This window comes from Rhinopithecus roxellana, chromosome 11, assembly GCF_007565055.1.
Source record: "Rhinopithecus roxellana isolate Shanxi Qingling chromosome 11, ASM756505v1, whole genome shotgun sequence".
In the NCBI taxonomy this organism is placed as follows: domain Eukaryota; kingdom Metazoa; phylum Chordata; class Mammalia; order Primates; family Cercopithecidae; genus Rhinopithecus; species Rhinopithecus roxellana.
The window spans coordinates 58,074,027-58,086,656 of NC_044559.1; the positions used below are offsets into that span (position 1 = coordinate 58,074,027).

The 12,630-nt window shown below is 38.4% G+C and overlaps 1 protein-coding gene across 1 annotated transcript in view; it reads right to left on the reverse strand.

Moving 5' to 3' along the window:
- The window catches only part of LOC104675552 (cullin-2-like), a 62,354-nt gene that overhangs the window by 16,362 nt on the left and 33,362 nt on the right, over positions 1-12,630 (reverse strand). Inside the window, 8 exon segments of the mRNA XM_030940154.1 lie at positions 2,159-2,236; positions 2,804-2,956; positions 4,949-5,035; positions 5,140-5,217; positions 5,220-5,270; positions 6,090-6,149; positions 6,809-6,916; positions 9,379-9,503. Coding sequence (XP_030796014.1) covers positions 2,159-2,236; positions 2,804-2,956; positions 4,949-5,035; positions 5,140-5,217; positions 5,220-5,270; positions 6,090-6,149; positions 6,809-6,916; positions 9,379-9,503 — 740 coding nt within the window.

The window sequence follows — 12,630 nt, forward strand, 5'->3', positions numbered from 1 at the left end:
AAAATGAAAGTTTTAAAAAATCTTTCATTTTTTCTCAAAACACTTTTGGAAATGATAAATTCCAGCTTTAAAATGCTCATAATTTAAAGTGCAAAACTGGCTTTAAAATGTATATTCCATGCTCTAAAAATATGTTTTACCTCTTCAATACTAATATTTGGTAAAGTTTTATTGATGATAATATCAATATGCCAAAAGAAGATACTGACTCATACTTACATTTGAAATCTGACTACAAAGACTCTCATTTCTATAGCTAGTCAAGAACAGACTCCAATAAATTCATCATTTCATCCGGCACTACAAAGACCAAAGTTATAAAACCTTCCTTGGTTATGTCATTAAAATAATTGTGTTAGCAAAGCTTATTAGTAAGAAATTAATGCCCTTTAAGGGCATTAATTAGATCTCAAAGAGCCTTAAAAATTCAATGAGTTTATTTACCTTTAATAGATAGCTACATTATTATACTCTACTTTAGATACTTCTTCTTTTTATTTTATTTTATTTTATTTTATTTTATTTTTTGAGATGGAGTCTCGCTCTATCGCCCAGGTTAGAGTGCAGGAGCGCAATCTCGGCTCACTGCAACCTCCGCCTCCTGGGTTCAACCGATTCTCCTGCCTCAGCCTCCTGAGTAGCTGGGACTACAGGTGCATGCCACCACACCCGGCTAATTTTTTGTATTTTTAGTAGAGACGGGGTTTCACTGTGTTAGCCAGGACGGTCTCAATCTCCTGACCTCGTGATCCGCCCACCTCGGCCTCCCAAAGTGCTGGGATTACAGGCGTGAGCCACCGCGCCCAGCTACTTTAAATACTTCTTAATATTATTCAGGGTTTTGGCCTAGGTAAAAAAGAAATGTAACAATTAAGATTTATTGGCCTAAAGTATAAAAGAAATTATTTTTAACTACATCTTTAATTCTACAGTTTTGAGACACTTTGGTGTAAAATAAAGGTAATTCTTGATAAATAGTCATATTTAAGATTAAGATGTAAAAAAATGCAAATCATCACTAAGGCAGGATGAATTAATTTACATGTGAAAACTGTACATTATTAAGTATACAAATGGATTTCAATCCTATGTGTCTGAAAACTTGGACTTTACTAGAAAAAAATAAAGGACAAACTCCCTCTACTGGTAATTGGAGACAATTCAAATGGAGAGAACAGTATTTTTGGAATCAGAATTTTAGAGACAGAAAGAAACTCACTTCCTATTTGTAAATGGGAAAACTAAAACCTGATGAAGGCTATACATCAATAAAGTTTAAGGAGTAAAAACTATAAATGGAAAATAATTATTTCAAGGAAAGAGGAAAGAAAAAAACTAAAGGGAAACTTCATTTCTGTCAGCTCCTATTCCCTCCCTTAATTTCAATCAGGGACACAGGATTTTTAAAAAGAAATGTAAAAGACTGCCAAGGCCAGGCATGGTGGCTCATGCCTGAAATCCCAGCACTTTGGGATGTATCCTTTCTGCAAAATTTGTAATAACCTTGGATTATAGTCTGCCTCATCCAATGAATGTCTGCACAAATGCTCTTCTTCATGGTTTCTAAAACAGTCTGTGCTACAATGTCTTTTCAGAGAAGATGTAAGAAGTCCTAATTTAGCCTCCTATTCTGAAAGTCTATCATGCTTGCCTTCCTGAAACCTACCTGACTGGTTACAGCACTCTCCTCTATTATTACCACTGTCGATCACTGTTACTACTTACTCTACCAGCAGTTACTTCACATATACTCACCTACATTACAGGACAGAAATAAAAAATATTACAGGGGTTGAATGAGGTATTTGGTCAAAATTCAAAAGGAAAACTGGTAAGTGATATTTTAAGTGTTGAATTCTAAGCTTTCTTCTGATATCAACATTTTTATAATTTAAAACTGCTTAATAGCAGATGACAGATTTATTCAGAATAAGAGACATGCTTTGACAAAGAACTGTATGACATTCTTAGCATTTTAGTTTTAATATTAGTAACTACAACAACTTACATTCTTCCCAAAGGGCAGACTGACTATAATTTGTGAATCTATTTTTATCACGTGAACCCTTAAGACTTTGAAAAAATATTAAAGGTGATACAATATGAAGACAATTATTAAAATTCCTTTAGTCTTCTAGTATATTTCCTGCAAACTTACCATCTGTACACTTTTTTCTAATTCCTGGGGAATTGCAAATGTAGATGAAGGAGCCTGAGTAAGAGGCCATGCACCAGCCTAGAAGGAAAAAATAAGCTAAATGGATCAACATCTAAATTGAAAGTAAATATTTATTAAATAATCTAAACATCTAAAACATTTTTTTCTTCCTCAAAATGCTGATAAAATCTGAGTATTTCTATTATGGCACATTTCATTCCAAATCAATAGGACTTTTTTTTTCCCCCCTGAGATAGAGTCTCACTCCATCACCCAGGCTGCAATGCAGTAGGCACCATCTCCGCTCACTGCAACCTCCGCCTCCGGGGGTTCAAGTGATTCTCCTGTCTCTGTCTCCCCAGTAACTGGGATTACAGGCACGCATCACCACGCCTGGCTAATTTTTGTATTTTTAGTAGAGATGAGTTTTCACTGTGTTGGCCAGGCTGGTCTGGAACTCCTGAGCTCAAGAGATCTGCCCGCTTTGGCCTCTCAAAGGCTACCACGCCCAGCCCAAATCAATAGGACTTTGGAAGCCACGATCTACTGACAGAACCAAACGTAATCAGGCATCCATTTATGAATCCTTTGTATCAAAGTCCTGAAATGATTAGTAAATGCTCATAGTGAAACACATATTCATACCTGTAGAACATATATTTGAAAACTAATTCCCAAATCTATTACTGTGTCTTGGTTTTTGATAAAATTGTTGAACTTATTGTTGAGATCAGCGCTGACACTCATATCTGTATACATCCGATGTAGCTTGCTGGTAAACTCATAACCACAGGCTTGCTATAAAAAAAGTTTTAGAAAATACATGACTTCAAAAGAAAAATAATAAGTCATACTGGTTAATAAGAATGTGTCAGTATTGCTAGGTCTTTGGTCAAAGGTTCTTGCATGTACACTTACACCCAAGGACTAGTAATATATTCCTCATAAGTCAAAGCAACTAATCAAAACCTTTCAAACTTTCTTTCTTTTTAAAGGCATATTTTAAATAAGTGAATAAAAACCACCTATCTAGGAACAATAAATCTCCCCATAAACAAAAACTTTTTTATACATTCATCTCTTATTTCAGCACTGCAAAATGCCCCATTACTATACATAAGATACCTTATAAGGATTTTATGTTGTGTTTTGTTTTAAAGACATGGGGTCTCACTGTTGCCCATGCTGCAACACAGTGGCTATTCATTGGAGCCATCGTGGTGCACTACAACTTCGAACTCCTGGGCTCAAGCCATCCTCCTATCTCACTCTCCCAGTAGCTGGGACTATTGGCGCATACCACAGCTGCTGGCTCTTATAAGGTTTACAGATAGTATCAAATGAAAGATTACATAAATGATTACTGGGAATACTCCAGCCAGTAGTCAACTGAAAAAGGTCTACTTAGGCATATTAGGCATATTTTTAATAGCATCTACTGAGTAATGAAGACAATTATTTCTTTAAAATTATTCAAAATTATAGGGGGCCGGGCGCGGTGGCTCAAGCCTGTAATCCCAGCACTTTGGGAGGCCGAGACAGGCGGATCACGAGGTCAGGAGATCGAGACCATCCTGGCTAATACGGTGAAACCCTGTCTCTACTTAAAAATACAAAAAACTAGCCGGGCGACGAGGCGGACGCCTGTAGTCCCAGCTACTTGGGAGGCTGAGGCCGGAGAATGGCGTAAACCCGGGAGGCGGAGCTTGCAGTGAGCTGAGATCCGGCCACTGCACTCCAGCCTGGGTGGCAGAGCAAGACTCCGTCTCAAAAAAAAAAAAAAAAAATTCAAAATTATGTTGTTACCAGGTCAGAAAATCTGAATCTCTAATCTTGAAATATAAAAAGCTCATTAACACTACTTTTTTTTGGGTAATTAATCTATTTAGAGGCAGGGTCTTGCTCTGTCACTCAGGATGGAGTGCAGTGGTGTGATCATGGCTCACAGCAGCCTTGATGTCCCAGGCTCCAGCAATCCTCCCACCTCAACCTCCTGAGTAACTGGGACTAGCCACCAAGCCCAGCTAACTTTTGTATTTTTGGTAGAGACAGGGTTTTGCCATGTTTCCCAGGCTGGTCTCGAACTACTGAGCCCAAACAATCTACCCGCCTTGGCCTCCCAAAGTGCTACTATTACAGGTGTGAGCCACCACACCTGGCCAACTCTTACTTTTAGAAATTAAAAACCTAGTTGTTTTTTTTTTCTTTTTTGTAGGTTTAAAAAAGAGCACACAGCAACTGGGTGAAGTGGTGCACACCTGTTGTCCCAGCTGCTCAGGAGGCTGAGGCCGGAGGATCGTTTGAGCCCAGGAGTTAGAGTCCAGCCTGGGCAACAGAGTGAGATCCTATCTCTTAAAAAAAAAAAAAAGGAAAAAAGGAGTGCATATTATATTCAAAATGTCTACTATGCAAGAAAAGTTATTGAATAATGCAAGAGAAATAAGAATCTGCTACCACTTATCGGTATGCAAGCAAGCTGAAATGATGTAAAAATAAATTGAAATGGAATTGCACTCCAAAATTTGTACTTAAAGGAATATTTTAGGTGTATTCATTTAAAGTAGTAATAATCTTTTATCGTTAATACTGATTATCCTGTGAATCTTCATATATAAACATACATATTTTGTCCTTTTAATATAGTATTTGTATATCCCACTGTGTGAATATAAAAATATACATTTAACTGGATGAATTGTTTCCTGTTACTGCATACAATGCTGCAATGAACATCTTTACGTGCTTGTGAGTGAATTTCTAGGACAGTACCAGATTAAAGACTTACATTACCTTTAATTTGTTGATCATGGCTTCTTCAGAGTCCATAGACATGGATAACCCATGAATTAAACGTTTTGCCAGCATTCTTGCGTAGAACTGCATTTAAAAATATTTTAAAAGATCACTTCCTTTCTAATGATTTAGCATTCAGAAATAAAGTTGACCAAAACACAAACGAAACTTTTTTGTTCACAACATACCTTTTGAAAGACATCCTTGTCATCAATATATTTGAACACCGTGATGAAGCTCGTGAGCCTGTCTTCCACTTCATTCTCTTTGTCATCCCTTTCGCCGACTTCTTCAGTAAGTTGTCACAGTACTTAGCAAGCTCATGTAGAAATTGACAATAAATCTTACAAAGGGTGCTTCTGTATATATCATGCCTCAAAGGAGGCAAAGTGGTGATACAAGATAACATCAGTGGACAGAGTTTTTACTGTTTTTTTAAGAGACTGGGTCTTGCTCTGTCGCCCAGGCTGGATTGCAGTGGACAACATCATAGCTCACTGCAGCCTCAAACTCCTAGGCTCAAAGGATCCTCCTGCCTCAGCCTCCCAAGTAGTTGGGACTACAGGCATGCACAACCACACCAGGCTTCTAAAACTTTATGTAATAATCATAAGTGTAAACTAAATAAAATACATATCATAAGGTAAATTTTTTAAAAGAACAACTCAAATATCGAATCATCACTTATTGACCAATAAAGCAACTGATATGGGTAATATAAATTTTTAAAAGAACACCTGGGTGAGTTTCGAGTGGTTTTATAATTTTTGACATTGAATAAGTACTTTTAAAAAAGTTACAAAAACCTTGTAAGCAAGTTTCCTTCAAAGGTTACCCCAAACTTTATCATCAGATTTCCTTTAGATTTCAGATATAACAATCTACATGAAAAGTATTACAAATTATTTCAAAATAGACATACATTAAAACCCAAACTTTGTAAAATGATTATTTTTTAAGAAAAGACACACGGTATGTTGCATTCCTTACATAAATGCCAAACTATATACAATGTAGACAATTTTCCTTCTGTTTTTCTGAAAAATGCTACAAAAACCAAATTAATTTGATATTCTCAGTTTTCCTTTTCTAATACTGACTTTTCCTAAGATTACTTTTCAGCAAACACCAAACTTACCAGTTCAGGTGCTTTGCAAACAGACTTAGGTTCTCTGTAATTTACAACCGACGTAAGGGCCTACATAAAAAACAGGCCATAATTAACCACCAGCCATAGGGAAAAAGTACAGCTAGTTCAATATAGGCCATAATCTGTACATCCAAAATTACCCCGCCACATACAACACAGCATTGCTGGTAGTTTGTTAATATTTTCCCACCTAACACAGTAGACTCCTCTGACTTTATTCTCTAATTACAAAATATCTATACATCCTGTTGCTATTGCAAGATACTCTGTAACTCATTACCAAAATTTGAACAGATAAAATAACACTACTTAAAAAAAAAACTTACAATCTTGTAAGTAACTTTCCTTTAAAGTATACAAAAGTTCACGTAAAACATATCTATTCTCTTTTCAAATATTATTCAATATAGCCTAAGTATTATGGCCAAAGAAAAAAATCAGTACTAAAAATTGTAAAATTATGCATGTCTATCCAGAAGATATCAGATTAAAAATTCCCCTTATATAGCATAATCATGGGAAATTCTACAAGCATTCAATTTACTATTCAATTAATAATTTAAAAGTTATATTATTTCCATTTTGAATTTCATATTTAATCTCCATGTCTAGGTCAGAAATCTCATACCAGGAGTCTAATCCTGAAACTGCCTAAAGAATGACAGAGCTTTATGTACATATATAGTATATACGTATTTAAAACTTACCTTATCCAATGCATTCATGAAGTGCTGATCACCATTCAAAACAGTGTTGATAAGTTGAACAAATTTACCATGCACTTTCAAAACTGACTCCACAAATAGTGTTGGCATCTAAAAATATGAAATATAAGTACAAAACCACATTTTAAAAGGTTCAAGGATAAACTACTTGGTTTATTAGACTTGAGTAAATTTTTCCTCAAGGAAATTATGTTTTACACATGCACACTTCTCAGAAAGTGGTTTTAAAAATTTAAAACTTTGGTGTTGAAAATAGCTGGTCAGCCGGGCATGGTGGCTCACGCCTATAATCCCAGCACTTTGGGAGGCCGAGGCAGGGGGATTGCCTGAGGTCAGGAGTTCGAGACCAGTCTGGCCAACATGGTGAAACCCTGTCTCTACTAAAAATACAAAAAAATTAGCCAGCTGTGGTGGCGTGCGCCTGTAATCCCAGCTACTCGGGAAGCTGAGGCAGGGGAATTACTTGAACCAGGGAGGTGGAGGTTGCAGTGAGCAGAGATCACACCACTGCACTCCAGCTTGGGTGACAGAGCAAGACTCCGTCTCAGAAAAAAAAACAAACACATAAAAAAAGAAAGAAAATAGCTTGTTGCCGGGCACGGTGGCTCAAGCCTGTAATCCCAGCACTTTGGGAGGCCGAGACGGGCGGATCACGAGGTCAGGAGTTCAAGACCATCCTGGCAAACACGGTGAAACCCCGTCTCTACTAAAAAACACAAAAACTAGCCGGGCGAGGTGGTGGCGCCTGTAGTCCCAGCTACTCAGAAGGCTGAGGCAGGAGAATGGCGTAAACCCGGGAGGCGGAGCTTGCAGTGAGCTGAGATCCGGCCACTGCACTGCAGCCTGGGCGACAGAGCAAGACTCCATCTCAAAAAAAAAAAAAAAAAACAACCGAAAATAGCTTGTCATTCAACACAACAAGCTAATGTCATATAGACTGTCTAGTACCTGCCAGAAGAACCCAACAAAAGCATACTTTTCTACTGTGTTGGAATAACTTAAGGATAACAAGACCTGAACTACCAGGTCTATCACTTTCATAGAGGCTTATATAAGCAAAGACTGCCTGCAAAGTCACTGAAGGCTGAGAGAGAGGAGAGTTAAAAAGCCAGTAACCCTGAGAACAGAGACCCCTTAAACTCAGCAAGACAATCCCTCACATCTCAGAGAGAAGAAATACCTAATAGTGCAAAAGTGAGTTTTCCCTCTTAATGGAGATAACCATGAAGAAATTACTACCTAAGACTTAACTAAGTCAGCTGGATTTGAGTCTACTACAAATGTATTCACTTATGTTTCCATCTGCCAGCCTTGACACAAAATTCTATGCTTCTATGCCCCATGTCATTGGACATGGAATCTATAAACGTAGTAACGTAAACTAGTAAGTTTGACAAATAATACAGAGTAATAAATCTGCATAATACAAACTAATAGTTCTACAAAAATAGAAAACTGTGGTAAAAGGAATTTGAAGAAATTAAAAAATAGAAAACTTACACATTATTGTGGCAGAACATAAAAACTAAAAATTATTACTTGCCAAAGACCAATCTGTCGCTAAGGTAACAGCCTCTAAAAAGTGCTCCTGAACAGTGACGGCTACACACATACACACAGATACTATCTTTTTTTTTTTTTTTTTTTTGAGACGGAGTCTTGCTCTGTCGCCCAGGCTGGAGTGCAGTGGTGTGATCTTGGCTCACTGTAAGCTCTGCCTCCTGGGTTCACGCCATTCTCCTGCCTCAGCCTCCTGAGTAGCTGGGACTACAGGCGCCCGCCACCATGCCCGGCTAATTTTTTGTATTTTAGCCAGGATGGTCTCAGTCTCCTGAGCTCGTGATCCGCCCGCCTCAGCCTCCCAAAGTGCTGGGATTACAGATGTGACAGATACTATCTTACACATGAAGGGCAAACAGCTCTACTTAAGAAGAGATAGTAACATTTGAAGTTACGTCTCTCTTGTTCATCAACCGTCACCAGTAATAACAAGATTTGGTGATGGGAAAGACAAACTGTTACAGTCACGTGATTGGCAAAGTACTCAAGGAAGATGAGTATTAGGGATACGAGGGTTATTGTTTTGGGTATTTGGGGCAGCAAGCATATACTTACAGAAGATTATTTTAATCTAAATTTGCTTCCTAGACAACCAAATTCACAGAATATGGAAAGGAGGAAAATTACAAGTTGTCTACATTACCGCTGATTAATACTACTACCATGACAACAAATTATGTTATCAACGCCAATTACACAAAAACACAGTTACTTAGAAATGGCAAGCTTATTTTTCTGTGAAAAGTTAACAACTGTTCAACAGACACCTCCGTATGGCTAAGCAGCAGCCTATCTCATCAATAGCTTTCTAATAATTTGATAATTCCAAAATGAGTCCAACAAGCTCTAGGTTTAAAATATTTGAATAAAGACATTTCTTTTGTTGGCATGGTAAGACTTTTTCTTTCATCTTTCAAAACAGTAAAGTCAAGGAAAGACTCCACGATGGATCTGATTAGGAGGAAAACACTGCAGTTCCCCACACAACTCACGTTTTCCTGAGTAAGATTGCTGGTTGCTCGAAGGCCCTCATCATGGATGTGGTTTTGTAGCTCCTGAATCATATGAGGTAAACCAGTGGACACAGCACGGAGTAAGACGTACATATTTGCCATGTCTGAGAGGAAAAAGACATCTGAGGATTAACTCCTAAATATTTTCATTTATTAGGTAATATATGGATCCAAGTGCAGGAATACAATATATGGGTCCAAGTGCAGAGTACCCAGAGAAAAGTCCCCCATGCCCACCTCCCAGCCACCCAAGCCCCTCTCCCCACAGCAAAGGGATGTGGTTATTTAACATCTTCCCAAAGATATTTTGTGCAAAGTCAAGTGAATACATATATTCTTCCCTTTGCCCCTTTTAATACAGTGTACTGTATTTTGTATATTACTTGTAGCTTCAGAACACATTTTAACTTAGTAGTCTTTTCCTATCAGTACACAAAGCATTTCTATGTATTTTACAGCTGCACAGTACTCCATTATGTGGATATATTATAATTTCTTAACAACTGATGGAAATTCAGGTGGTTTCCAGTCTCTTGATATTGCAATGTTGCAATCAATAATCTTATACATGAGCAAGAATATATGCAACATAAATTCCCAAAAGTGAGGTTACTGTGTCAAAGTTTAATCTTGTAGACAGATCCTTCTAACCACAGCTGCCAACAGCAGAGAGTTCCTTTGCCAACAATGTGTTACCAAACGTTTTGATCTCTAACACTGGGAGGTAAATAATGATCTCTCAGTGTAGTAGGTTTTATTTTAAACGTTTTATTAAAGCATCATACATACACAGAAAAGTATACAAACCTAAGTGTGTATCTTACTGAATTATTACAAGTGAACACACAACACACCCATGTAATCACATGCAGGATAAGAAATAGGCATTATCTACACCCAGAAGTCCCCTTCACGCCTCCTTCCAATCACACACTCTTGCTCCTCTGCAAAGGTAACCACTGCTGTGACTTCTAAATCACAGATGAGTTTGAACTATATATAAAAATGGGATCACACAATTCTTTCACATCTGGCTTCTTGTGTTCAACAAAATGTGTATAAGGATCATCTATGTTGTTGTACCTGGCTTTAATTTGTTCATTTCCACTCCTCTATAATATTCCATTGTGTGAATATACTGTACTATTCTATAGTTACTGGACATTTGAGCTGTTCCAGTTTACGGAGCTATTACAAATACTAATAATATGAACATTCCTGTAAGTCTTTCTGTACATATGTCCAGGCACTGGCGGTCAGAAGGTACGGTGGGGTGGTTATACGTTTAGGAGTAGAACTGCTGGATCATAAAATATACATAATATATCCCACTTAGCAGTCAATGCCAGTTTCCCAAAGTAGTTGCATCAATTTATACTCTCACTTCAGTGTTCAAAATCTCCTGCTGCTTCACATTTCTTTTTATGTTTATTGGCCATCTGGGTATCTTCTATTCTGCAGTGTCTGTTTTTTGGCCATTTTAGATTTTGGATATAAATCTTTACTACTGCAGCTACATTACCCTATAAGTGTCTTCTGATGATCCAGTGGTTTTAATGGCTTTTTTTTTTTCTTTTTTTTTTTTTTGAGACAGGTTGTCACTCTGTCACCCAGGCTGGAGTGCTCTGGCAGGATCTCGGCTCACTGCAACCACCACCTTCCAGGCATGAGTGATCCTCCCACCTCAGCCTCCCAAGTAGATGGGACCACAGGTGCACACCACCCTACCTGGCTAATGCTTGTATTTTTTTGTAGAGATGGGATAGTGTCATGTTGCCCAGGCTGGTCTTGAACTCCTGAGCTCAAGCAATCTTCCTCCCTCTTAATGGCCTTTTAATAATCCAAAGTTTTTCATTTTAATGTAGTTCACTGGATCAATTGTTTCTTTGTGGTTTGGGCTTTTTGTGTCCTATTTAAAATATCTTTCCCTATCTCAAGGTTATGAAGATATTCTCCGATATTATCTTCTAGAAGTGTTATTTTTTTTACCTTGTACATTTAGATAAAAACTCTAGTGAACTTGATTTTGTATATGGTATCTGACGTAGTGATCAAATTTCATTTTCTTCCGAAATGGATATCCAATTGACTGAGCAATGTGTGTTGAAAAGACCATCTTTTACCTGGTGCTCTGCAGCACCACCTTGGTTTTACATCAAGTGGCCACATATGCGTGGGTTGTTTCTGGGGTCTCTTATTTTATTGGGATATCTTTCTGTCCTTGTACCAATGCCTCACTGTCTTAATTACTATAGGTTTTACAATAAGTCTTGCTGGCCATTAAAGTCTTTCCATCATACTCTTCAAGACAGTGACTTTTGGAATTAAAATAAAATTGTGTTTTGACTACATTGTCCTGGGTCTACAAAATCAATGTTGCTTTAAAAAACACAGGGCCGGGCGCGGTGGCTCACGTCTATAATCCCAGCACTTTGGGAGGCAGAGACGGGCGGATCACGAGCTCAGGAGTTTGAGACCAGCCTGGCCAACAGAGTGAAGCCCCATCTTTACTAAAAATACAAAAATTAGCCAGGTGTGGGGGCAGGCGCCTGTAGTCCCAGCTACTCGGGAGTCTGAGGCAGGAGACTCTCTTGAACCCGGAGGTAGAGGTTACAGTGAGCCAAGATCGCACCACTGCGCTCCAGCCTGGGTGACAGGGCAGGGACTCCGTCTCAAGAAGAAAAAACAAAACAAAACAAAACAAACAAAAACCTGATTAATGGCCAGGCACGGTGACTCACACCTGTAATCCCAGCACTTTGGGAGGCCGGGGCAAGTGGATCATCTGAGGTCAGGAGCTCGAGACCAGGAGGCCAACACGGTGAAACGCTATCTCTACTAAAAATACAAAAATTAGCCGGGTGTGGTGGCACGCACCTGCAATCCCAGCTACTCGGGAGCCTGAGGCAGAATTGCTTGAACCAGGGAGGCAGGGGTTGCAGTGAGCCCAAACTGTGCCATTACACTCCAGCCTAGGTGACAGAGCGAGACTCCATCTCAAAAAAATAAATTAATTAAATAAAACATACATATTTATTATCCTTCCTCCTTATAAAATTAATGCATGTTTTTTGTTTTTTTAAAAAATCAGAGAGGCTGGGCGCGGTAGCTCAAGCCTGTAATTCCAGCACTTTGGGAGACTAAGGCAGGCAGATCACGAGGTCAGGAGTTTGAGACCAGCCTGACCAACATGGTGAAACCCTGCCTCTACTAAAAATACAAAAAAATTAG